Here is a 27,707-nt window from a genome sequence, read left to right as displayed (position 1 = left end):
GGAAGACGCATCAGCCGACCAAGATTTCAACCAAAGCGCTCTGCGCGCCACAATAGCAAACCCAGAGTTCTTAGCCGCTAACTTAGCCAATTGCAAAGAGGCGTCTAGAGTGAAAGAATTAGCCAATTTGAGAGCATTGATTCTGTCCATAATCTCCTCATAAGGAGGAGAGTCACTATCGAGCACCTTAAGCAGTTCATCAAACCAGAAATATGCGGCAGTAGTGACAGGGACAATGCATGAAATGGGTTGTAGAAGGTAACCCTGCTGAACAAACATCTTTTTAAGCAAACCTTCTAATTTTTTATCCATAGGATCTTTGAAAGCACAACTATCCTCTATGGGAATAGTGGTGCGTTTGTTTAAAGTAGAAACCGCTCCCTCGACCTTGGGGACTGACTGCCATAAGTCCTTTCTGGGGTCGACCATAGGAAACAATTTTTTAAATATGGGGGGAGGGACGAAAGGAATACCGGGCCTTTCCCATTCTTTATTAACAATGTCCGCCACCCGCTTGGGTATAGGAAAAGCTTCTGGGAGCCCCGGCACCTCTAGGAACTTGTCCATTTTACATAGTTTCTCTGGGATGACTAAATTTTCACAATCATCCAGAGTGGATAATACCTCCTTAAGCAAAATGCGGAGATGTTCCAATTTAAATTTAAATGTAATCACATCAGATTCAGCCTGTTGAGAAATGTTCCCTAAATCAGTAATTTCTCCCTCAGACAAAACCTCCCTGGCCCCCTCAGATTGGGTTAGGGGCCCTTCAGAGATATTAATATCAGCGTCGTCATGCTCTTCAGTAACTAAAACAGAGCAGCCACGCTTACGCTGACAAGGGTTCATTTTGGCTAAAATGTTTTTGACAGAATTATCCATTACAGCCGTTAATTGTTGCATAGTAAGGAGTATTGGCGCGCTAGATGTACTAGGGGCCTCCTGAGTGGGCAAGACTCGTGTAGACGAAGGAGGGAATGATGCAGTACCATGCTTACTCCCCTCACTTGAGGAATCATCTTGGGCATCATTGTCATTATCACATAAATCACATATATTTAAATGAATAGGAATTCTGGCTTCCCCACATTCAGAACACAGTCTATCTGGTAGTTCAGACATGTTAAACAGGCATAAACTTGATCAGAAAGTACAAAAAACGTTTTAAAATAAAACCGTTACTGTCACTTTAAATTTTAAACTGAACACACTTTATTACTGCAATTGCGAAAAAACATGAAGGAATTGTTCAAAATTCACCAAATTTTCACCACAGCGTCTTAAAGCTTTGAAAATATTGCACACCAATTTTGGAAGCTTTAACCCTTAAAATAACGGAACCGGAGCCGTTTTAAATTTTAAACCCCTTTACAGTCCCTGGTATCTGCTTTGCTGAGACCCAACCAAACCCAAAGGGGAATACGATACCAAATGACGCCTTCAGAAGTCTTTTATAAGTATCAGAGCTCCTCTCACATGCGACTGCATGCCATGCCTCTCAAAAACAAGTGCGCAACACCGGCGCGAAAATGAGACTCTGCCTATGCTTTGGGAAGCCCCTAAAGAATAAGGTGTCTAAAACAGTGCCTGCCGATATTATTATCTCAAAATACCCAGATAAAATGATTCCTCAAGGCTAAATATGTGTTAATAATCAATCGATTTAGCCCAGAAAAAGTCTACAGTTTAAATAAGCCCTTGTGAAGCCCTTATTTACAATCGTAATAAACATGGCTTACCGGATCCCATAGGGAAAATGACAGCTTCCAGCATTACATCGTCTTGTTAGAATGTGTCATACCTCAAGCAGTAAGAGACTGCACACTGTTCCCCCAACTGAAGTTAATTGCTCTCAACAGTCCTGTGTGGAACAGCCATGGATTTTAGTTACGGTTGCTAAAATCATTTTCCTCATACAAACAGAATTCTTCATCTCTTTTCTGTTTCTGAGTAAATAGTACGTACCAGCACTATTTGAAAATAACAAACTCTTGATTGAATAATGAAAAACTACAGTTAAACACTAAAAAACTCTAAGCCATCTCCGTGGAGATGTTGCCTGTACAACGGCAAAGAGAATGACTGGGGTAGGCGGAGCCTAGGAGGGATCATGTGACCAGCTTTGCTGGGCTCTTTGCCATTTCCTGTTGGGGAAGAGAATATCCCCACAAGTAAGGATGACGCCGTGGACCGGACACACCTATGTTGGAGAAAAATGAGGTGCAAACTAGAACTGCTAATAGAAAACTTAATTTAATAAAATTGTGCAGGACCTTGCGGACTCTGACCACCATGAAATAAATTAATTTATCAGGTAAGCATACATTTTGTTTTGTTTCATAAGGTGGTGAGAGTCCATGATCCATTAGTCCTGGGAACCAATACACAAGCTGTGGAGTCCACAAGTAATTTGGGCGGGACAAAAACTATGGAAAAGGCATGCGTCAAATAAAAAAAACATAGTATGTGTTAAATAAAATTGCTTCTTACTGCCTCTAAAAGACTCCAAATAACATATAGACAATCGTACACAATAACGTCTAGTGTGAATGTGGTAATGTATGTTTTAAATTAAGTCCCCTGGCTATGATGTAACATAACAAATGTACCTGCTAATAGCCTGTGGTCTATGTGAGTGCAAATGTGTCCAGACGTATCTGACAAGCACCCACTCCACTGTTCTTACCAGCTGCAGAAATGACTGCTTCCATTAGATAGCCCATTTAGTGCTGGTTATATTACAGCAGAGGATCTTGGTGTGGAGTATATCAACAACCCAACAAGAGGACGCTAAGGGACTGGTCACCAGAACACCTGTGGCAGGCTTGTGACTAACTCCTCAATGGGGGTAATTGTGTCACTGCCCAATACTACAATCTCCTATCTGTCTCTCAGTAGGGGAAAATGGGTCTCAAATCGGTCTGATGTCCCCTCTCAATGAAGAATCTGGAGCACCTCAACTCTTCACCTTTTTTCTGAGGAGGTAAATATAAGACTGCATACCAGAGAGGTGGGAGAGATGAAGTGATCTTGGCGTTTTGGGAATCTTTGCGGCTTCCTAGTAGCCAGGAGTTGAATCTCAGGAGTAATGGAAAGTGGACTGCCACAGTCTTATGAAAGAGATCAGATACAAAAATTCAAAGGGTGTCAGATTTAGATAAATGACTAGCCATGGCCAAAGCCAACGCTTAAAATAATATAGCAAAAACGTTTTTAGACACTTTTTGCAAAGGTTCTTAAGGATGTGGGAAGACAGGAAATGTTTTTTCAAGGATTTACAGAATCAGCATTAGGATGATAGGCAAACATTTACTGAAAGAAAAACTGATAGAGCAGAAACCTGAAATTTTGGAGAGTGTCCAACATCTGCAAAAGAGAAACTGAATTTGAAAGGAAAATCTTGTCCTTACAGTATCTGCCAAATGTCACCCAAACCTTGAAATATGCTTAAAGAGACATTAAAGTAGAGTCACTTGAATATAAATTAGCGACCATGTGTTTAACCCCTTTGAAAAGCTTAAACTCACATTTATATGCAAGCAACAGTTGTTCTTGCAACACAGATTATGAGAAATGTCTAATTGTAAATTCAAAGAATAGAGGATCCACTCCTTCCGATAATCCTTAAAAATTAGCTTTTATTTTGGAGGTTAAAAACAAACATGTTTTCCACTTCCAAGTTAGGATACAAAGTGGGCGCAGCACATAGGCTTATGCGTTTATAATATTTAAATGGTTAATCGAAGTGGGCTTTATTTGTTTGATTGATTTTTAACCATAGCCAATGGGGTTCATTTTTCTACCTTGAAAAAGGAGCTTAGGGCACAGCACTCTAGGCTATGATTACAGCAACTTGCTGAAACGTGTAAGCCTATGTGCTGCGTCCACTTTGTATCCTAACTTGGAAGCTGACAACATGTTTGTTTTTTACCTGCAAAATAAAAGCTATTTTTTTAAGGATTATCGGAAGGAGTGGATCGTCTATTCTTGAATTTACCTGTATCCAACTGATACTGCTCCTCTATGCTGTGGACCGTTTCCTTCCCTGGAGTTGACTCTTCCCATGTGATGACATCACGATAAGCGCCCGTGAGCACTATCAGATAGCCGTACGCTGAGAAGGTGAGAGGGGGCCAATTAGGAAGGCTTGTATTGCTACCATAAGGATAACAGAGCCCCTCTGCACCATAGCGGTTCTGCTTGGAATATAGACGGCGTGCGCTCAGCATCCGGCAGATACTGTTGTTATTTTACCGTTTTGGAGAGGAACTTTTGTAAACTCGGTGGACACTCTGGATGTTTCCAGACTTTGATATAGGCGGTATCGGTCTAAGTACTGGCTTTGTTTTCTTTCTGAACTTTAAATGTCTAATTGTGCCACACATTTGCAATATGGATAGGAGGTCTAGCAAAATCAGTCTGTCAAACCATGTTTTTCAATTTACCAAACCTTACCTGAATCCGTATTTCATGCAAGATTTTTGTCTTGTGCCTTACCCATATTTGCTGCATGAATAAATGTGTTTGGCCCTGCATGTTTATTGTACTGCCTTTAGTTGACTATATTCTTAAAACTCAAGAAGTGAACACAGAATGAATTAGTAGAATAAGCTGTAATATATAATGTCTAGTCAAGGAATTAGCTAACAAGGACAAAACCTTTCAAAATAACAATGGAATAACCATTGTGTATACTGCTTCAAAGTGAAAGAATGTAAAATACTTGGAACCAGAATCAAACTCCATGGAGCATAAAAAAGCTTGAGAACATGCCTGATTCTAACCCAGGCCTAAATAAATTCCTGGATATCCAGAAGATGAACAAGTTTCTGTGCAACAAAACATAAAGTGCTGAATCATGACCCTTTAGAGAGTCTTGTCTAGGCCAACCTTAAAATGTTGCAAGATTTTAGGATTCCTAACAGAATGCTAAGTATATTCATGATCTGGTACCAAGAAATATATCCTTTCCACACTTCATAAAAAATCTTTCAAGTAGCAGATTTGCGAACCTGAATCCAGGTCTCAATTACCGAGTCAGGAAAAACACCTTTGAAAAGGAACTAAGCATTCAATCTCCAAACAAACGAATAGACTGAGGATAAAGAGCAAACCTTGAAATAGAAGTGCTGGATACCAAGGAAGATGTTGAGGAAGAGCTATGGACATATGAACTAGATCTGCATACCCTGTTGCAGTCCAAAAACATGAATATTAAGATTGCATAATCTAAACAATCCCTATAAGTACAAGCACAAAAGATGAACTGCTGCCTGCCCAGATTACATGAAACCTCCTTCCTCACCAACACTATGTGTACCATGTTGATTAATAACAGCTGTACTGTCATCAGTCTGAAAGCAAGGAAAAGAACTGATTTGACAGGAAGCCAGGCCTGAAATGCTACAAAAATCACCAGGCGTTTATTAGTAGCCCTGCATAGAGGCAACCAAACATCATGAAACTTCTGAGAGCCCCAGACCACCCCCCATTTGGATAAATTGACATCCGTGTGTTAAGACATCTGATAGACACAAGAAAAAATATCCCCACCACACTGAAATAGGTCAAATTCACCAAGACAGAAATGGTCCAACTAATGAATTAAGGAGAACAGGATGTGATCTTAATTCCAATGCCCACCTTGACAGAAAGTACAGATTCCAGGAAGCAGATTGTAGTCTGCGTTGGTCTGCCAAAAACAGCCTAGTGAATGCTGAAACTATGACAACCCCTAAAAGGGACACCTCTGTAAATAAAAAGGAGTTAGAGAACTATTAGCTATATGCCTTCCATTCATGACTACAACTAAACCAAAGCATATTTTCTTTTCTTTTATGATTAAAATAAAAAAACTTAAAATAAAAAATCCTCCAAATAAGGAGTCAAATCAATCCCCCGAGTTCTGGCTAATGAAATGTGATTGCCTAAACCTTTGTAAATGTCCTAATTGCTATAGGAAGATCTACAGACCAATAATGTCTGCCCAGGAAGGCCAAACGAATAAATCACTGATATTCTAAAGTAATCATCCTTTAAGACCATAGCTGACCAACTAAACTGGAGGGCTAGAGAAAGAAGGAATCTCAAAGTCCTCAGGACCAGAATAAGTCTGAATGTATCCACCTTCTTTTGAACCACGAACAGATTGGATTAAAAAAACGCCTGTTCTGACCAGAGAACCGAAAAATTCTCTCCCGTGTCCTTCCCTGAAGGAATGACGCTAGAGTACCTGGTATCGTTGAACCGTGAAATAGATAAGCTATACCCCTGAGAAATACTTCCATAACTTAGAGCTTCTTAACCGACTAAGACCAGGCTGATAAAAAAAGGCTTAATCTACCCCATACTAGAAAAAATCTGGATCAGGGTCCGCCCACTCTTACAGATTTACTTAGAAAAAAAGTCTTATAGATCTGCTTGAATTTATTCAAACTGGATTTAAGTCTCCAGGTAACCTTGGAAAAATCTGGCTTCTAAAAGGAGAAAATACCTGAAACCTAGATTAGCGAAAGGAGCAAAAATAGTTGCAAGATATACTATAGATCTATATTATTCTATCTAAGGCAAGCAAATTCGTTCGCCCCCTGTGACAGTGAAAATTTGGGTGCAGGCCAGGCAGGACCAGAAAGTCTTTACCTTTGAGAGTCAACGTTAGGAGTCTCAAATTTGACATCATATCCGAAGATCACTCTTACAACCATAGAGACCGTCTGTAAAGGACAGCGAGACACATATTTTTGTATTATGAGAAAAATTTTAACAACCACATCATAAAATCAAAGGAATATACAAACCATAAAGGCGATCGAGAAATTCCTCTCTGAAACATCTATCCCAAACCAATTTAGTTTAAAAAAAAATTGCACCAAAGAAGAACTGCTCTCACAACAAAGCAAACACCAGAGCTGGGCGAAACAATAGATCCCTTGAAGGAAAGGCCTACCTGAGATAGGCTTCCAGCTTCCTCGTAGATCTTAGTCACAGAAAAAGTGAACTCATACACTTTTGGAGTTAATCTCCAAGGTTTAATAAAAATTGGAATTAGATATCTTGCAAATTTAGGACAGAAATAGGGGCATACAGATATAAATGTTGGAATAAATTAATTTAGCTCCTAAAGCCCTAAAACATAAAGAATAGCTCAGTAAGGACATAAAAAAACAAGTGTCTTGTGTGAGCCCTGAACCAACAACCTGCAGATTATGAGATTGTGCTACCAAGGCACCACACAGAGTAAAAGCCCAACTTGTATAAAAAAATAAAAATAAAACAGTTAAAAACAAGAATTAAACAAGAAATGAAATCATAAAAAAAATAATCTTAATATAAGCCTATATCCTAGCTAGCACTTACAAGGTGAGATCTCCCCTTCCCAGGAGGGCATGGACAGAAACGTACCATGCCTCCTTTATCAAGATATAGTGAGACACCTTTTCCTACCTTGTCATTCCTAGTTATGTCAATCTAAGGAAAAGACAACAAGAAACAAGGGCAGAGAATCCCTGGTAAGTGCTAGCTAGTATATAGGCTAATATATAGAATTTTCAGTTTTTATAATTTAATTTCTAGTTATCTTAGCCTACCTAGCTATCACTTACCAGTTGAAAGACTACCGAAGATAACAAAAACCTGATAACATACAAAAAATACAAATTTATTTAGGAAAGTACAGAATGAAGAACTTTCCTGCCAAATTTAGCAGAAGAGGACTGAACTACATCCAATTTGTAGTGATGAATAAAAGCATAATGACTCTCCCAGACTGCTGCTTCACAAATGTCCATAGATGCTGCATTGTGAAATGCCCATGATTCTGCCATAGCCGAGTTTAATGTGCCTTCAAGTGATCAGGAGTTGGCTTATTTTGAAGTTGATAGATTTTAGAAATGTGTCTAATAATCCAAGCAGATAAAGTTTTAACAGGTAAGTTTCCCTTCTTTGGTCCCGAAGGGATTACAATAATTGAATAATTTGACAAAAATCTTTGGTTCAATCCACATATTAATAGACATCGAACAAGATCCAGAGTATATAGAGGTTTTCCATCTATTAATTTCTTTTGTGTTGAAAAGGAAGGTAAATATCCTAAGATGAATAAAAGTCTGATACAACCTTTGGCTATTTTGTTTTCGAATAGGTCCTTGATGAAGAACTCCCATTAAATTTATGAGAAACCAATGTGTTTGAATTGCCATTTGTTGGACTTGTGAGAACCAAGGCCTCCTGGGCCAATAGGGAAGGATCACAATGAATCTCCCCTTTTCCATCATTATCCTCTTCAACAGATGAAGTATTAGAGGGAGGAAATGCATATCCCAGCTGAAATTCCAAAATCTGGTTGAACACATCTGCTCCCAATGAGCCTGGAACTGGAAATCGACTGAAAAACTTGTTGACTTGACAATTGAGGTTGCTGGCCATCATGTCCACTTCTGGAAAACCCCACATTCTTGTTATGGTGAGAAAAACACTCTTGTGAAGTTTCCACTCAAGAGGCAAAATCCCGGATCTGCTCAGGAAATTTGCTTCTACATTTAGTGACCTGGGAGATGAACTTCTGTTATTAAGTTAAAACATTTCTGTGCCCATCTGAAAATTGGAGCAACAGCTGGAAGAACTGCAAGGCTTCTTGCTGCTCCTTGATATCTGATAAAGGGTACTGCTGTTTGATCGTATCAAAATACAAAAAAGTGGTGAACTTTACAACTCACTTTGCTAGTGGAGTCTTCTCACAAACGACTCCACAGTAAGAAAGGGGAGCTACAAGCAACCTGGTGTTCTAACTTAAAATTGTGTTACTTAAAGGGACACTGTAACCAAAATTTTTCTTTCGTGATTCAGATTGAGCATGAAATTTTAAGCAATTTTCTAATTTACTCCTATTTTCAATTTTTCTTCGTTCTCTTGCTATCATTATTTGAAAAAGAAGGCATCTAAGCTTTTTTTTGGTTTTAGTACTCTGGACAGCACTTTTTTATTGGTGGATGAATTTATCCACCAATCAGCAAGGACAACCCAGGTTGTTCACCAAAAATGGGCCGGCATCTAAACTTACATTCTTGCATTTCAAATAAAGATACCAAGAGAATGAAGAAAATTTGATAATAGGAGTAAATTAGAAAGTTGCTTAAAATTTCATGCTCAATCTGAATCACGGAAGAAAAATTTTGGTTACAGTGTCCCTTTAATTAACAGTGCATATTAAATGTTCCTTATTAAAAGATTCTTAATAAAAAAGTTTGTTTCCTGTTTGTTTCCACCGGTGTTATTTTAAGTAATTGCTTAGGACTTATTTAGTTCTAGTTAGTAATATATTGAATTTACTTTCTGTATTTTATGATCCAATAAATTATTAATTTATAACTTATATGAGCTATTATGTGTTCTAAATTGTTTAGCAATATCTTTTAAAGTCTCTAGCCTGATGGTATCAACATTTTGACTCACATCACCTAACTTACATTAAGTTTTATGACCCATTCACTTTAGAAAACACATCACACTTGGTTATAAACCTAGTTTAATAGAAGTAGACATAGGTTTAATTATAGTTAACACACTTTACTACCAATAGCTCGCATTTATAGAATCAACTTTTGTCAACATTTAGGAAAATCACATATTAATCACTCACAGGAGTTTACATCACCATATATTTAACACAAGAATTCTTTCACTATCACACACTTGGTCTATGACGTTTATTGCTATTTCTATTTGATTGAAACAACGGTATTATTAAAGATAATCAGCATAACACTATAAGAGGAATTTCAAACAGGAAACAAACTTTTTTATTAAGAATCTTTTAATAAGGAACATTTAATACGCACTGTTAATTAAGTAACACAATTTTAAGTTAGAACACCAGATTGCTTGTAGTGCCCCTTTCTTACTTTCTCTATTGTTTGATCGTATGACAGACTTTTGACTGAATGACCTTGACGAAGATTCTTAAAGGTTTTTAGGGCCTGAAAGACAAACATGATCTCGAGAATATTTGTTGAAAGAAAGGACTGCTTTTTGTTCCATCTCCCTCCCCCCCAGACAGACTGCTGAAATCTGTAGTGACTTGAATCCAATGGGGTTCTACACGGCTGAGACCTTGTGAAAGACTTGATTCACAGGTCCACCAGACAAGATATTGCTTCAGGAAGACCAGCAGACTGACCTTCTGTGACAAAGGAGATATTGGTAAAGGGGAGTTCTCACCTTGTGATAGCTAGGTAGGCTAAGATAATATGTTTGATAACACCTGCTCGCTTTACCCAGGCAACAAGTCTTAAACTCCTCAGGTTTAGCGCTTACCAGGGAGAATCAGCATGACTAACTCACATAATGGCCGCCAACAGTAGTGTGGCGGGAAAACTCATTCAATCCTGAGGAGAATGATACCCGTGACATTGCACCCAAATGAACAGCCTGAATTAATTTACAGTGCACACTAACTGGGAGCGTTAAAATCGTGAGGAGGATAGTGTCAATGTAATCCAGAATGAGCATTTAAAGGGGTCGCAACCTATATATTATATAGCAACTCTAGTCTGACAAAAATTTGGCAAATTAATCCGATAACAAGTGAAAAGTAATTGACACCAGCCTGTAACGTTATTCTATGGCTTTAAGCACAGTGAGTCACCATACTGATGTAGTCTGGCTACGTTACACATATACATTTATGTACCTAATGATAGCCTGTGGGTTATGTGAGACATGAAGGAACTGTCCCAGCGACACCTGTGGCAGGCTTGTGACTACAACTCCCACTAGGAGTTTTACATTGCACAGCCAGTACTCTCCTAAGTTTCTCTCTTCCAAGTTTTACCTTATGAGGGGAAAAATGGTATTAATATCCCTGTAATTTTCGAATAAAATCCTAAACACCTCTACCTCTGTCTGCTCCTGAGCTAGGCAAAGAAAATATTGGGAGGGTCAGGGAAGGAGGAGGGATATTAAAGTTCTGGTGTAGGGTATATTTGCCTTCTCCTGGTGCTAGGAGATGAACTCCCAACAGTAAGGAATTGTGGACTCACCACCTTAAGAAAGAAGTTATATTTACATGTATGTAGGTTTCCACCCAGATTCACAACTTACTCAGTGCTCTTAAATGGGACACAACTTGATTTGCTATTAATGTATCACAAATAAAAATGTTGACATGCAAGGTTGAAACATTTAGAATTTGGGAATGGGTGATACCCCCCTAGCTACCAGAAAGAGGTGTACGTATTGTACTGCTGCCCGTGATGTGATTTTGTTAAAAACAGAGAAGCAGAAGAGGACAGTTAGGAAAGTAAAACGTAAAGTTTGGGGGGGATTAAATCTTTAAAATGCCTATTTTTTTACAGGTGTTACTAGGTTAATAGAATTATGTAACATAAGGATCTATCAGCTAGATTCCGAGTTTTGCGTTATGAGTAAAAAAGCAGCGTTAAGGCTCATAACGCTGCTTTTTTACTACCGCTGCTATTACGAGTCTTGTTGGTACAGCTGTCCCGCACACTTTTTTGGCCGTACCACAAATTAACTTACGCAATTTTCGTAAAGTCTTTTTTCAATGGGACTTCCATAGCGCTGGTATTAAAAGCTTTTTTTTTTTAGGCCAAAAAGTGAGCGGTACAGCCTATCCCGCAAGATTCGTAACGCATTCTAAAGTCAGTAGTTATGAGTTTTACACTAGAAAGCCGTAGTATAAAACTCATAACTAAAGTGCTACACCCGCATCGCAAACAATAAAATAAAAATATTAACCCCTAATCTGTCGCTCCCGACATCGCCGCCACTATAATAAACATATTAACCCCTAAAACGGCGCACTCCTGCCTTGCAAACACTAGTTAAATATTATTAACCCCTAATCTGCTGTCCCTAACATCGCCGCCACCTACCTACATTTATTAACCCCTAATCTGCCGCCCCCAACGTCGCCGCCACTATACTAAATGTATTAACCCCTAAACCTAAGTCTAACCCTAACACCCCCTAACTTAAATATAATTAAAATAAATCTAAAGAAAACCTACTATCATTACCTAAATAATTCCTATTTAAAACTAAATACCTGTAAAATAAACCCTAAGCTAGCTACAATATAACTAATAGTTACATTGTATCTAGCTTAGGGTTTATTTTTATTTTACAGGCAAGTTTGTATTTATTTTAACTAGGTAGAATAGTTACTAAATAGTTATTAACTATTTAATAACTACTTAGCTAAAATAAATAAAAATTTACCTGTAAAATAAAACCTAACCTGTCTTACACTAACACCTAACCTTACACTACAGTTAAATAAATTACCTAAATTAAATACAATTACCTAAATTAAATACAAATACCTAAATTACAAAACAAAACACTACATTACACAAAATAAAAAACAAATTACAAGATATTTAAACTAATTACACCTAATCTAATAGCCCTATAAAAATAAAAAAGCCCACCAAAATAAAAAAAAAACCCTAGCCTAAACTAAACTACCAATAGCCCTTAAAATTGCCTTTTGCGGGGCATTGCCCCAAAGAAATCAGCTCTTTTACCTGTAAAAAAATACAAACAATCCCCCAACAGTAAAACCCACCACCCACACAACCAACGCCCCAAATAAAACCCTAACTAAAAAAACCTAAGCTCCCCATTGCCCTGAAAAGGGCATTTGTATGGGCATTGCCCTTAAAAGGGCATTTAGCTCTATTGCTGCCCAAACCCTAATCTAAAACTAAAACCCACCCATTAAACCCTTAAAAAAACAGTTACAGTTTTGAAGAGCCGACATCCATCCTCAACGAAGCCGGGAGAAGTCCTCATCGAAGCGGCAAGAAGTCCTCAACAAAGCCGGGAGAAGTCTTCATCGAAGCCGGGAATAGTGGTCCTCCAGACGGGCAGAAGTCTTCATCCAGATGGTATCTTCTATCTTCATCCATCCGGCACGGAGCGGGTCCATCTTCAAGACATCCGGCGCGGAGCATCCTCTTTTTCCGATGACTCCCGACGAATGAAGGTTCCTTTAAGTAACATCATCCAAGATGGCGTCCCTTAGATTCCGATTGGCTGATAGAATTCTATCAGCCAATCGGAATTAAGGTTGAAAAAATCCTATTGGCTGATGCAATCAGCCAATAGGATTGAGCTTGCATTCTATTGGCTGTTCCAATCAGCCAATAGGATTGAAGTTCAATCCTATTGGCTGATTGCATCAGCCAATAGGATTTTTTCAACCTTAATTCCAATTGGCTGATAGAATTCTATCAGCCAATCAGAATCTAAGGGACGCCATCTTAGATGACGTCCCTTAAAGGAACCTTCATTCGTCGGGAGTCGTCGTAAGAAGAGGATGCTCCGCGCCGGATATCTTGAAGATGGACCCGCTCAGCGCCGGATGGATGAAGATAGAAGATGCCGTCTGGATGAAGACTTCTGCCCGTCTGGAGGACCACTTCTCCCGGCTTGGATGAAGACTTCTCCCGGCTTCGTTGAGGATGGATGTCGGCTCTTCAAAACTGTAAGTGGATCTTCAGGGGGTTAGTGTTAGTTTTTTTTTTTAAGGGTTTATTGGGTGGGTTTTAGTTTTAGGTTAGGGTTTGGGCAGCAATAGAGCTAAATGCCCTTTTAAGGGCAATGCCATCCAAATGCCCTTTCAGGGCAATGGGGAGCTTAGGTTTTTTTAGTTAGGATTTTATTTGGGGGTTGGTTGTGTGGGTGGTGGGTTTTACTGTTGGGGGGTTGTTTGTATTTTTTTTTACAGGTAAAAGAGCTGATATCTTTGGGTTCAATGCCCCGCAAAAGGCCCTTTTAAGGGCTATTGGTAGTTTAGGCTAGGGTTTTTTTTTTACTTTGGGGGTGCTTTTTTATTTTAATAGGGCTATTAGATTAGGTGTAATTAGTTAAATATCTTGTAATTTGTTTTTTATTTTGTGTAATTTAGTGTTTGTTTCTTTCTGTAATTTAGGTATTTGTATTTAATTTAGTTAATTGTATTTAATTTAGGTAATTTATTTAATTGTAGTGTAAGGTTAGGTGTTAGTGTAAGACAGGTTAGGTTTTATTTTACAGGTAAATTTGTATTTATTTTAGCTAGGTAGTTATTAAATAGTTAATAACTATTTAGTAACTATTCTACCTAGTTAAAATAAATAGAAACTTGCCTGTAAAATAAAAATAAACCCTAAGCTAGATACAATGTAGCTATTAGTTATATTGTAGCTAGCTTAGAGTTTATTTTATAGGTAAGTATTTAGTTTTAAATAGGAATTATTTAGTTATTAATAGTAGGTTTTCTTTAGATTTATTTTAATTATATTTAAGTTAGTGGGTGTTAGGGTTAGACTTAGGTTTAGGGGTTAATAACTTTAGTTGGGGCGGCAGATTAGGGGTTAATAAATGTAGGTAAGTGGCGGCGATGTTGGGGATGGCAGATAAGGGGTTAATATTATTTAAATAGTGTTTGAGATGCGGGAGTGCGGCGGTTTAGGGGTTAATATGTTTATTATAGTGGCGGCGATGTCCGGAGCGGCAAATTAGGGGTTAATAAGTATAATGTAGGTGTCGGCAATGTCGGGGGCAGCGGATTAAGGGTTAATAAGTGTAAGATTAGGGGTGTTCAGGTTCGGGGTTTATGTTAGCGTGTTAGTTGTAAACATAAATTTAGTTACTCCATAGGAATCAATAGGGCTTTGTTACGGAGCTACTTTTTTGCAGGTGTTAGGCTTTTTTTCAGCCGGCTCTCCCCATTGATGTCTATGGGGAAATCGTGCACGAGCAAGTACAACCAGCTCACCGCTGACTTAAGCAGCGCTGGTATTGGAGTGCGGTATGTAGCACAATTTTGCTCTACGCTCACTTCTTGCCTGTTAACGCTGGGTTTATAAAAACCTGTAATACCAGCGCTGTAGGTAAGCGAGCGGTGACAACAACGTGCAAGTTAGTACCGCACCCCTCATAACGCAAAACTCGTAATCTAGCCATATGTTTCTTGTCCTTTTAATGTAACATATTAAATTTCATATCTTCTAGTAATTGAATGACGTCGTGGACTCTCCATATTTTAGGAAAGAAAATGTTTCATCCAAAATGTTCTTTTCGGTAAATTTACATTTTTTGTTTTAGTTCATTGGCATTAATTGTTGCATTTGTTTCAAACGAAATTTGCGTTTCCAACTAAAATATGCGTTTTGAGCTACAGTGCAGATTCTTGCCATGTTTCAGATAGAACATACAATTTTAAACTATTAAATTTACTTTTATCACGTATGTTTCAGTGTCTTGTTATCCTTTGCTGAAGGAACAGCATTGCACTACTGGCAGCTAGCTGAACACATCAAGTTAGTCAATCACAAGCTCCCACTAGTGCAGGATATGTGCGTATTCATTTTAAAAAATGCATAACAATGAAGCACATTTGAAAACAGAAGTGATTTAAAAAGTGTCTTGAAATTGCATGCTCTTTCTGATTTAATTTTGACTTTCCTAACCCTTTAAACTTATTCTTTTGATTATAAATGTAATTTTTGTGCACAGCAATTTTGGTAAAAATAAAAAGTTGACTTTAAGGTTGAGTAACTAGTATACTTACTATACTGAAAGTGTCTATTCTTAAAGGGACATGATACAATTTTTTTTCATTCATAATTCATATAGAGTATGAACTTTTAAACAATGGTTGAATTTAATTATTTGATCTAATTTGATTCTATTTCTCGGTATCCTTTGTTGAAAAGCATACCTACAGGTAGCCTGAGGCTCAGGAGCAGAAAGGGAGTTAGCGGATGATTAGTGGCTGCACATATATGCCTCTTGTCATTGGCTTAACAACGTGTTCAGCTAGCTCCCTCCAAATAGTGCATTGCTGCACCTTCAACAAAGGATACTGAGATAATGAAGCAAAATTCTGCCAAATAGTATTTATTTTTTGGATGAGTGACGACTAATTACGACTTTGTCTGGAAAAAAAACGCAGCCGCAGATCCTTTCCTTCTCCAGCTACAACAAGAACATCACTGGCTGGCGGTCTGTTTCGATTGTTTGGGTGACTACCTTCGGCCAGTGTTACACAAACAGTAACCACCAGCGTTGCTATGCTGTTACTGTGACAAAACCACCACATGAGTCTGTCCATAGCCTGCTCCAGTTCTTCAACAGATCTGAGCCTCTGAGCAGACTGCAATAAGTTAAAAATCGCCCCTTCACTTATCTTCCTCCCCTTGATAATGTTGGTTAACTAGAAAATGTCACGGACTTCCACTGACAGGCTGAAAGAAACTGTCAATCTATTCTGCTGCTCCTTCCTGGTTTGCACTCATTGGATAATGGCTGCTTGCATCATAAAAAACAGCATCCACCAACCGAAGACTAACGCTTTTTATTTTATTTCAGTTTTGGTTTTCGATCATTTTTATTTTACAGTAAAGCAAAGAATATAATAAAAATGACATTTTTGTTGGTTTCTTTAATTCTTCCGAAAATGAATGCACAAGTCTAATAATTTGTGACATTTCAAAAGGCTAAACATATTCCTACACTTACTTAACTGTGAAGATAGTGCTTTTACCCTCCCCAGGACTAGAGATTTGGCCTACACACTGCAGTTTTTCAGAGACTGTCTGTGTATAGGATAATGATACAATAAGTCTTAAATTTCACGTTAGAGTCAGTGACGTGCAGTAATAGGAGGCAAGGGAGGCGGGGCCTCCCATGTTAAATCAAAGAAAAAACTTTTTTAATTCTGATTAATAAAAAAAAAAGTTTTTTTATCCAGTTTTATTTTTTTTGGCCACCCCCCCCAGGTACAACCTCCACCCGCCACCCGATGCGATCTCAACAATAAGAAAATGTATGCTTACCTGATAAATTTATTTCTTTTTTGACACAATGAGTTCACGGATCATATTCAATTACTAATGGGATATTCACCTCCTGGTCAGCAGGAGGCGGCAAAGAGCACCACAGCAAAGCTGTTAAATAGCTCCTCCCTTCCCTCCCACTCCAGTCATTTGACCGAAGTTAAGGATAGAAAGGAAAAACCAAGGTGCAGAGGTGTCTGACGTTTATAATAACCAACAACCTGTCTTTCAAGAACAGGGTGGGCCGTGGACTCATCGTATCAAAAAAGAAATAAATTTATCAGGTAAGCATAACTTTTCTTTTCTTTTTAATGACACAATGAGTCCACGGATCATCTTTAATTACTAATGGGATTCAATACCCAAGCTAGAGTACACAGATGATACGGGAGGGACAAGACAGGGAATCTAAACGGGAGACACCACTGCCTGAAGAACCTTTCTCCCAAAAGCGGCCTCAGTCGAGGCAAAAGTGTCAAATTTGTAGAACTTCGAAAAAGAAGAAGACTGACGAAAGTCCTTGGTCGCCTGCAGGTAAAACTTTAAAGCATGGACAACGTCCAAATTGTGCAAAAGACGTTCCTTCTGAGAAGAAGGATTAGGACACAAGGAAGGAACAACAATCTCCTGATTAATGTTCCGATCAGAAACAACCTTAGGAAGAAATCCTAATTTAGTACGTAAAACTACCTTATCTGAATGGAAAATAAGGTAAGGAGACTCATACTGCAATGCCGTGAGCTCTGACACTCTACGAGCAAAAGAAATAGCAACAAGAAATAAAACTTTCCAAGATAACAACTTAATATCTAAGGAATGCATAGGCTCAAACGGAGCCTCTTGAAGAACTTTGAGAACTAAATTCAGACTCCATGGAGGAGTAACTGGTTTGAACACAGGCCTGATCCTGACCAAGGCCTGACAAAATGATTGTACATCTGGGACATCTGCCAGATGTTTGAGTAACAAAATAGATAAAGCAGAGATTTGACCCTTTAGGGAACTTGTCGATAAACCCTTCTCCAAACCTTCTTGGGGAAAGGGCAAAGTTCTAGGAATACTAACTCTACTCTATGAGTAGCACTTGGATTCGCACCAATAGAGATATTTACGCCATATCTTATGGTAAGACTTTCTAGTTACAGGCTTACAAGCTTGAATCATGGTCTCTATGTCCGAGTCAGAAAAGCCCCACTTGGATAAAATTAAGCGTTCAATCTCCAAGCAGTCAGCTTCAGAGAAACTAGATTTGGATGTAGGAAGGGCCCTTGAATTAGAAGGTCCTTCCTCAAAAGAAGTCTCCAAGGTGGCAGAGATGACATGTCCACCAGATCTGCATACCAAATCCTGCGAGGTCAAGCCGGTGCAATAAGGATCACAGATGCCCTCTCCTGCTTGATTCGAGCAATGACCCGAGGAAGAGTAAACGGAGGAAATAGGTATGCTAGACTGAAGGTCCAAGGAACAGCCAAGTTCCGCCTCCCTTGGATGAAAGGTCTGCCTGCTCAGGAAGTCCGCCTCCCAGTTGTCCACTCCTGGGATGTGGATCGCCAACAGACAACATGAATGGGCCTCCGCCCACTGAATTATCTTGGTTACCTCTGTCATTGCTAAGGAACTCCTCGTTCCTCCCTGATGATTGATGTAAGCCACTGAAGTTATGTTGTCCAACTGGAACCTGATAAACTGGACCGAAGCTAACTGAGGCCAGGCCAGAAGAGCATTGAAGATCGCTCTCAGCTCCAGAATGTTTATAGGAAGAACAGACTCTGACCGAGTCCAAACTCCCTAAGCCTTTAGGGAGCCCCAGACTGCTCCCCACCCTAGAAGACTGGAGTCTGTTGTCACAATCACCCAAGAAGGTCTGCGAAAACAGGGTCCCTGGGAGAGATGATCCAGAGATAACCACCAGTGAAGAGAATCCCTTGTCTCCTGCTCCAGTAGTATTTGAGGAGACAAATCCGCATAATCTCTGTTCCATTGCCTGAGCATGCTTAACTGCAGAGATCTGAGGTGGAACCGAGCAAACGGGATGATGTCCATTGCCGCCACCATCAGCCCGATTACATCCATGCACTGAACCATTGATGGCCGAGGAGTGGACTGAAGGACTCGACAAGTATCGATAATCTTTGATTTCCTGACTTCTGTCAGAAAAATCTTCATTGATAGGGAAACTATTATAGTTCCCAAGAAAGTTACCCTTGTATTTGGGACTAAGGAACTCTTTTCCAATGTACCTTCCACCCGCGAGATCGCAGGAAGGATAACACCATGTCCGTGTGGGATCTTGTTCTAATGATGGCGCCTGGACTAGGATGTCGTCCAGATAGGGCGCCACTGCAATGCCCCTTAAACGAAGCACAGCCAACAGTGATCCCAGAACCTTTGTGAAAATTCTGGGAGCTGTGGCAAGACTGAAGGGAAGAGCCACAAACTGGTAATATTTGTCCAGAAAGGCAAACCTTAGGAACTCGTGATGATTCTTGTGAATGGGAACATGCAGGTACGCGTCCTTTAAATCCACTGTTGTCATAAATTGACCGTCTTGGATCAAAGGAAGAATGGAACGAATAATTTCCATCTTGAAGGACAGTACTCTGAGAAATTTGTTTAAACTCTTGAGATCTAAAATTGGTCTGAAGGTTCCCTCTTTTTTGGGAACCACGAACAGATTGGAGTAAAAACCCCGACCATGTTCCTGTATTGGAACTGGAACAATCACTTCCAGGTTGGAAAGGTCTCTTACGCAGCGTAAGAACACCACTCTTTTTGTCTGGTCTGCAGATAATCTTGAAAGCAGAAACCTGCCTCTGGGAGGAAAACTTTTGAACTCTAGTTTTTATCCCTGGGACACTATTTCTATTGCCCAGGGATCCTGAACATCTCGAACACAAGCCTGAGCGAAGAAAGAAAATCTGCCCCCTACAAGATCCGGTCCCAGATCGGGGGTATGTCCATCATGCTGTCTTTGATTCAACAGCAGGCTTTTTGGATTGTTTTCCCTTATTCCAAGATTGATTGGATCTCCATGCAGGTTTAGTCTGTCCCTGTTTGGAGGCAGCAGAGGAAGAATTTCCCTTGAAATTTCGAAAGGAACAAAAATTGCTCTGTCGTCCTTTTTGCTTGTTTCTCTTATCTTTAGGGAGAAGATGACCCTTACCTCCCGTGATATCAGAGATAATTTCCGACAGACCAGGTCCAAACAAGGTCTTCCCCTTGTAAGGAATAGCTAGAAGCTTCGACTTAGAGGGCACATCCGCAGACCAAAGCTTTAACCATAAGGCTCTGCGAGCTAGAATAGAGAAACACAAAATCTTTGCTCCCAGCTTGATAACTTGAAGGGAAGCATCCATAATAAAGGAATTAGCTAGTTTAAGAGCTTTTATCCTATCCTGGATTTCATCCAAGGAAGTTTCCGTCCTGATGGCATCAGATAACGCATCGCATTAATATGCCGCCGCACTTGTGACGGTAGCAATGCACACAGCTGGTTGCCATTGCAAGCCCTGGTGCACATACATCTTCTTGAGTAGACCCTCTAACTTCTTGTCCATAGGGTCCTTGAAGGCACAACTATTCTCTATGGGAATAGTAGTTCTCTTAGCTAAGGTGGAAACAGCTCCTTCCACCTTTGGAACGGTTTGCCAAGCCTCCTTAATAGAGTCGGCTATGGGAAACATCTTTTTAAATATAGGAGATGGAGAAAAAGGTATACCCGGTCTCCCTCCTTAGCAATGATTTCAGAAGCTCGGTCTGGGACCGGGAACACGTCTGTCGAGGCAGGAACCTCGAAATATTTGTTCAACTTACTGGACTTTTTAGGAACAACCACTACCATGGAGTCGCTGTTGTCCAGAGTAGCTAAAAACCTCCTTTAAGTAGCAAACGGAGGTACTCTAGTTTAAACCTGAAAGATACAACCTCAGTATCAGCGAGAGGAATTACACTTTCCGAATCTGAAATTTCACCTTCAGATGCTACTACGGTATCCTCCTCTTCAGAATTCTGGGAGGGGACCTCCGAAATTGCAACAACTGCGTCAGAAACCTCGCTTACTGATCTGATTTTCCTCTCACACTTTCCCTGCAACATTGGAAAAGCAGACAACGCATCAGAAATTGTAGAAGACATTAGAGAAGCGATGTCTCTTAAAGTAACTCCAGCGGGAGCTATAGAGGAAGCGCAGAGCACTGCTTGTGAGGGCAGTAACATTTGGGACGCTTGAGGAGACAGATGCGGCATATATTGAACCTAGTCATTAGACTCCTGGACAACATCCGCTTTAGAAAAAAATTGGCTCAGAAAAAATCTTTTCCCTATAATTTAAAGCCCTCTCAATACATGAGGAACAGAAAGGGATTGGTGGCTCCACATTAGCATCAAAACACAAGGAGCAAGTAACATCTTGCAATGCCCCTTGGTCCATTCTGATTCACAGCAACACAATTATGAATTAAAAACTTTAATTTTGTTACAAAAATTTTTAAATGCAAAAAACGTTACTGTGCCTTTAAAATGTAACTTTTTTATTGCGTATGTAAAAACGTATTTAAAAGACTAGTAACAAATAAATAATGACACACCTACACCTCAGCAGCCTTGCTGAGGTGCCTCCCTGCCCTTAAGACCTGAGAACCTCTTATCTCTCTTGGTAACGAACAGGACTCGCCAGGGGAACGTCACTGCTACTATCTGGTCCTAGAAACGCATGTAAAGCAAGCACCATGCGATTCTAGGCAGATACTGAAATTTTCTGGTCCGTTGTTATCTGTACACAGAAGCGCAGTGAAAAGGCGCGCAATTCAGAAGAACCGCCCATTGTGGGTGTTGCTAACAGTAACCTACTCTCCTGATCGGCATTTTGCTCTTAGAAAAACCGCCGAGTTATTAACACCACCAGAGCCTTAAAAATCTGTCTCTCCCTGCTTTAATGCTGTCCGGTTCCCTCAGACTCCGAGAGTTTACGTGTCCCAATAATAAAGAGCATATCCTATGAGCCCCTGTGTTGTGCGATGTATAGTAATTAAGTGCTCCCTTTTTCTCTGAGTGTCTCCCCAGAATAATAAAATAGCACTTAACTCGTATGTCTGCCAGACAGCAAGGCAGTTCAGCAGGTTTAAGAGGTATCCTCCCTCCCACAGACCTGTGAAAAAGAAGAAATTCCTGAGTAAATATCCCTCAGGTTTTCAGGGTTTAGGGCAGCATCAACATATGGGAGGTGCAATAAGAATTATGTCCCACCAGTTCTCATTGCTCTAAAGCCACCAATGCCCTACTGAAGAGACTGATATGGACTATGGCTACACCCTAGAACAAAGTAGCACAATCTTGTACTACTTTTAAAATAATAAACTCTTGATTGAAGAATCTGTTCTAACACCTCACTTTACCATCTCCTAGCACTAACGTAGGCAAAGAGAATGACTAGAGTGGGAGGGAAGGGAGGAGCTATTTAACAGCTTTGCTGTGGTGCTCTTTGCCGCCTCCTGCTGACCAGGTGGTAAATATCCCATTAGTAATTAAAGATGATCCGTGGACTCATCTTGTCATTAAAAAGAAAATATATATCTCCCAAAAAATTCAGCATCTATGATGCGCAATTAAGAGGCAGTGAGCCGTTCCGCTGCCCTCCATTGATTGCGCAACATGGATGCTGAATAGTGTTCTAAGCTCACTATGAGCTAGCGCCAGCCAGTGGTGTCTCACCGGGCCCATACCACGCTCCAATAGAGGCGGTTCTCAAAACCGCCTCTATGATGGAGCTAATCCACAGCCAATCAGCATCAGTGCTGCCGGGGAGGCGTGCCGGCTGGGCTTGGTTGAGTGACGTCAGACTTACTGGCGTCATTGGCGGGAACACACACAGTAAGCAGGAGGGAGCTGCTGCAAGTGCCTATGAGACGAGTGTCCCACGTGTGTCAGTGTCTAGTAATGTATTAGTGAGGAGGAGTACGTAGTGACTACACTAGTGAGTCAGTCGGTCAGTGACTGAGTGTGTGTCGTCCTGTCAGTCACCTCACTGTGTTTTGTGTTCGACTGCGAGGCCCCTTCACCATTAGAGATATAGGTATGGGAATTAGTTAGCAATCACTGAGTAAAACCTGTATTTCTGTATCATTTGTTTAAGTGCTGTTTTACTGCGGTGCTGTGTTTGCAGCAATTTTCGTTTTTTTTATTGCAAGTAAAGTAGAACACAAATTCCTTGCATGAGATAAGGAATATTAGATTTTTATGACTTACTTAATAATACATTTATAGCTTTCAGTACTATCTACCTTAGTACCATCATTCTTTTTTTTTATTTTGCAGCATGTTTAAATTAGAACAGTTCACCAACCGTTTCAAAACACAGTGCTGTGTGGCACACAGCGCTTTTGAAACAGTTTGTGTACTGTTTGAATTCAAACATGCTGCAAAATAAAAAAAAGGAATGATGGTACTAAGGTAGATAGTACTGAAAGCTGTAAATGTATTATTAAGTAAGACATAAAAACCTAATATTCCTTATCTCATTATGAAAGGATTAACAAATTTGTTAATTTAATCTCAACCAGTTTGTCTGGAGTCTGGACACACTGGTGTGTTACACTGGAAACATTGTGATGTAGCCATGTTGGTAGGCAAGGGGTTAACTAGAACTCAGAATTGTAGCCTGCTGAGTTATACACAGCCACTATTTGTATCAGTATTAGAATGTTCCTATCCAGCTCGCCTTCAATCTCTGCACAGTGCACACTTCTGAATAGCTGAGTTACTCAGTGCTGAGCTGGAGAACTGCCAGGAGTTCCTTAGCTTTCTACGGGTCTGTGTTTTTCCTGGTATGCTATCTGATGATGCCTTGTATACAGCCTGTGACTCACCTCATACACAGGAGCAGACACATCCAGCCCAGGATTTAGCCAAATCAGCTCCTTCTCACATCCATGCAGGTTATTTGCTAAACAAGACACTTGTGTGATTTTCTCGTAATGATCTGTGCCTTTTCCCTGGCTTTTGAACTAATTGAATGAAGAACGTCAAGGAGCCTTTTGGGACATAGCTAGTGTTTTACTTGTTTGTAAAATATGCATATATTGGTTTCCTAAGGGCTGCATGACACATTCTTTACTGTGATGTTTTAACTGTATTATATAAAAATAAAATGTAATGTGATTATTAAAGGGACATTAAACCCCAAAAAAATCCTTCATGATTCAGATAGAGAATACAATTTAAAACTACATTCAAATTTTCTTCTATTATCTAATTTGCTTCATTCTTTAGATATCCTTTGTTTAATAAATAGAAATGCACATTGGTGAGCCAATCACACAAGGCATCTATGTGCAGCGACCAATCAGCAGCTACTGAGCTATTATTTTTCTATTAACTCTTTGGCTGACCCAGATGGCTGTAAAGTATTAAGAAACAATGCTTTGCAGCCCTTTCAATGGCAGCCAACAGATTAAAAACATTGAATCTTCTAAGATTTACAGCACAGTGAGAGAAAGAGAGAGACAATAGAGAGAGAGAATAGAGAGAGAAAGAATATATATTGCATTGCCTATATATTCCATGTATTCATCAACAAATGGACTTAAAGGGACATGAAACCAAACATTTTCTTTATTATTCAGATAGAGCATGCAATATAAACACATTGTCAATTTAGTTCTTTTATCTAATTTGCTTCATTCTCTTGGTATTCTATAAGGAAAAGGATACCTAGGTAGGCTCAGGAGCAACAATGCACTACTGAGAGCTAGGTGCTGATTGGTTACCACCCTTGTTTAGTTTTGTGACATATACGATTTAACATAACACTTACCTTTTGACTTTTTGCTGATTGGCAAAGTGATTTTGTTTTCTTTCCTGTTAAAAAACAAACAAACATGAATATTACATCACAAAATATCCTTTTACTGTTTAACACAAACAAAACTATTTTTTTTCACGTGTGTTCTATCAAACATCATTTTGATCATGTACATATTATATATTCAGATATTAAACTGTTACTAACATGATACATTCTCTAACATGGCTTACAGTTTATTGCTGTCCTATAGAGAAAGAGTACTGCAGTATGTAATAAGTGTGACAAAGTTCAGCGCAATATTCTTGCAATTGAACTGGTAAGCAAACTTGGCCATATCTCTCTAAATTACCTTTGCAGTATAGCTAAGTGGGAACAGACATATTGCATTGATTAACAAGTGCATAATAAAAAGACAACGATTTAACACCTACTACTCTGAAATTAAAAAAAGCAGTAGATTTTTTTCTGACAAATTTATTCCCCCCCATTTTCCAGCCCCTTGTATCATGTGACAGATATCAACCAATCACAGACTAGTAGACGTATACCCTGTGAACGTGTGCACATGCTCAGTAGGATCTTGTTCCACAGAAAGTGTGTCTATAACAAGACTGAGCAAAATTTAATAATGGAAGTAAATTGGAAAGTGTCTTAAAACTGCACGCTCTTTCTGACTCATAAAAGTTTATTTTGACTTGAGTGTCCCTTTAAAAACAACAATTAGCAATACATTTTAACAGTTTTGGTTTAAAGTGATGGTAAATCCAAGCGTTTAACAAACGCTATGATTTACCATCACTAAAAAGAAACTCCAGTTTCTGTCATCAATTCCAAAAACGGGTGCTAAACTCACCCTTTCTGAGCTGAAGTATATCACTAAAATCAGCGACTCCAGCCGCCCACGGCACAGAGCTCCTTTACCAATGAGGTGACGTTTCCACGTTTAGCTGTGCTAGCATGTCAGTTTACACGCACGGCTATAGGTTTAGAGGTGGAAACGTCACCTGTACTGTGGGCGGCCGGAGGCGCTGATTTTAGCGATATACTTCAGCAAAGCACCCATTTTTTTGTACAGTGAGTGCAGAATTATTAGGCAAATGAGTATTTTGACCACATCATCCTCTTTATGCATGTTGTCTTACTCCAAGCTGTATAGGCTCGAAAGCCTACTACCAATTAAGCATATTAGGTGATGTGCATCTCTGTAATGAGAAGGGGTGTGGTCTAATGACATCAACACCCTTGGTAAAGGGCAGAGAGTTCCAGTCTGACTCAGACGCCAGCAAGGTGGAGGTGGAGTACTGGTTTGGGCTGGTATCATCAAAGATGAGCTTGTGGGGCCTTTTTGGGTTGCGGATGGAGTCAAGCTCAACTCCCAGTCCTACTGCCAGTTTCTGGAAGACACCTTCTTCAAGCAGTGGTACAGGAAGAAGTCTGCATCCTTCAAGAAAAACATGATTTTCATGCAGGACAATGCTCCATCACACGCGTCCAAGTACTCCACAGCGTGGCTGGCAAGAAAGGGTATAAAAGAAGAAAATCTAATGACATGGCCTCCTTGTTCACCTGATCTGAACCCCATTGAGAACCTGTGGTCCATCATCAAATGTGAGATTTACAAGGAGGGAAAACAGTACACCTCTCTGAACAGTGTCTGGGAGGCTGTGGTTGCTGCTGCACGCAATGTTGATGGTGAACAGATCAAAACACTGACAGAATTTTTTGGGTTCATTGAGAACATGGTTGTTGTTCAATAATAAAATTAATCCTCAAAAATACAACTTGCCTAATAATTCTGCACTCCCTGTAAGTTTAGTGTTGTTTTTTTTAGTGTTGGTAAATCCTAGCATTTGTTAAACGCTTGGATTTACCATCACAAAATTCCAAGAACAATTATAGTAGAAAAAAATACATTCTCTAATTTGTTACAGCATGTAAAATCATAACACTGGAGACCCTTCAATACTATCGGCTAGATTACGAGTTTTGCGTTAAGAGCGGCTCGGTGCTAACTTGCAAGTTATTGTCACCGCTCACCTCCCTAAAGCGCTGCTATTACAGGTTTGCAAAAACCTGGCGTTAGCAGGCAATATGTGAGCGTTGATCAAAATTGAGCTCCATACCGCACTCAAATACCAGCACTGCTGTGAGCTGGTTTTACGTGCTCGTGCCAGATTTCCCTACAGATATCAATGGGGAGAGCCGGCTAAAAAAAAAGCCTAACACCTGCAATAAAGGAGCGTAAAGCTCCGTAACGCAGCCCCATTGATTACTATGGGGAAAAAAAATGTATGTTTACACCTAACATCCTAACATAAACCCAGAGTATAAACACCCCTAATCTGCCGCCCCTGACATCGCCGACACCTATATTATACTTACTAACCCCTAATCTACCGCCCCCGACATCGCCGCCACCTACCTACACTTATTAACCCCTAATCTGCTGCCCCCAATCTCGTCGCTACCTACACTTATTAACCCCTAATCTGCCGCCCCCAATCTCGTCGCTACCTACACTTATTAACCCCTAATCTGCCGCCCCCAATGTCGTCGCTACCTACACTTATTAACTCCTAATCTGCCGCCCCCAACGTCGCCGCCACTATACTAAGTCTAACCCTAACACCCACTAACTTTAATATAATTTAAATAAATCTAAATAAAAAACAGAATTTATGCTTACCTGATAAATTACTTTCTCTTACGGTGTATCCAGTCCACGGATTCATCCTTGTCAGATATTCTCAATCCCTACAGGAAGTGGCAAAGAGAGCACACAGCAGAGCTGTCCATATAGCTCCCCTCAGGCTCCGCCCCCCCAGTCATTCGACTGACGGTTAGGAGAAAAAGGAGAAACTATAGGGTGCAGTGGTGACTGTAGTTTACTAAAATAAATTTGAACCTGACTTAATTGCCAGGGCGGGCCGTGGACTGGATACACCGTAAGAGAAAGTTATTTATCAGGTAAGCATAAATTCTGTTTTCTCTTACATGGTGTATCCAGTCCACGGATTCATCCTTACTTGTGGGATACCAATACCAAAGCTTTAGGACACAGA

At 39.8% G+C, this 27,707-nt stretch overlaps 1 protein-coding gene across 1 annotated transcript in view; it reads right to left on the bottom strand.

The window, feature by feature from the left end:
- Positions 1-27,707, bottom strand: part of KIZ (kizuna centrosomal protein) — a 532,190-nt gene that overhangs the window by 13,887 nt on the left and 490,596 nt on the right. Inside the window, exon 13 of the mRNA XM_053712012.1 lies at positions 24,655-24,698. Within this exon, the coding sequence (XP_053567987.1) occupies positions 24,655-24,698 (44 nt within the window). The remainder of the gene's footprint in view (positions 1-24,654; positions 24,699-27,707) is intronic.

The sequence above is a fragment of the Bombina bombina genome, chromosome 4 (genome assembly GCF_027579735.1).
Source record: "Bombina bombina isolate aBomBom1 chromosome 4, aBomBom1.pri, whole genome shotgun sequence".
In the NCBI taxonomy this organism is placed as follows: Eukaryota; Metazoa; Chordata; class Amphibia; order Anura; family Bombinatoridae; genus Bombina; species Bombina bombina.
Note: the sequence above shows the minus strand (reverse complement) of the source record. Positions and strands in the feature narration are given on the sequence as shown.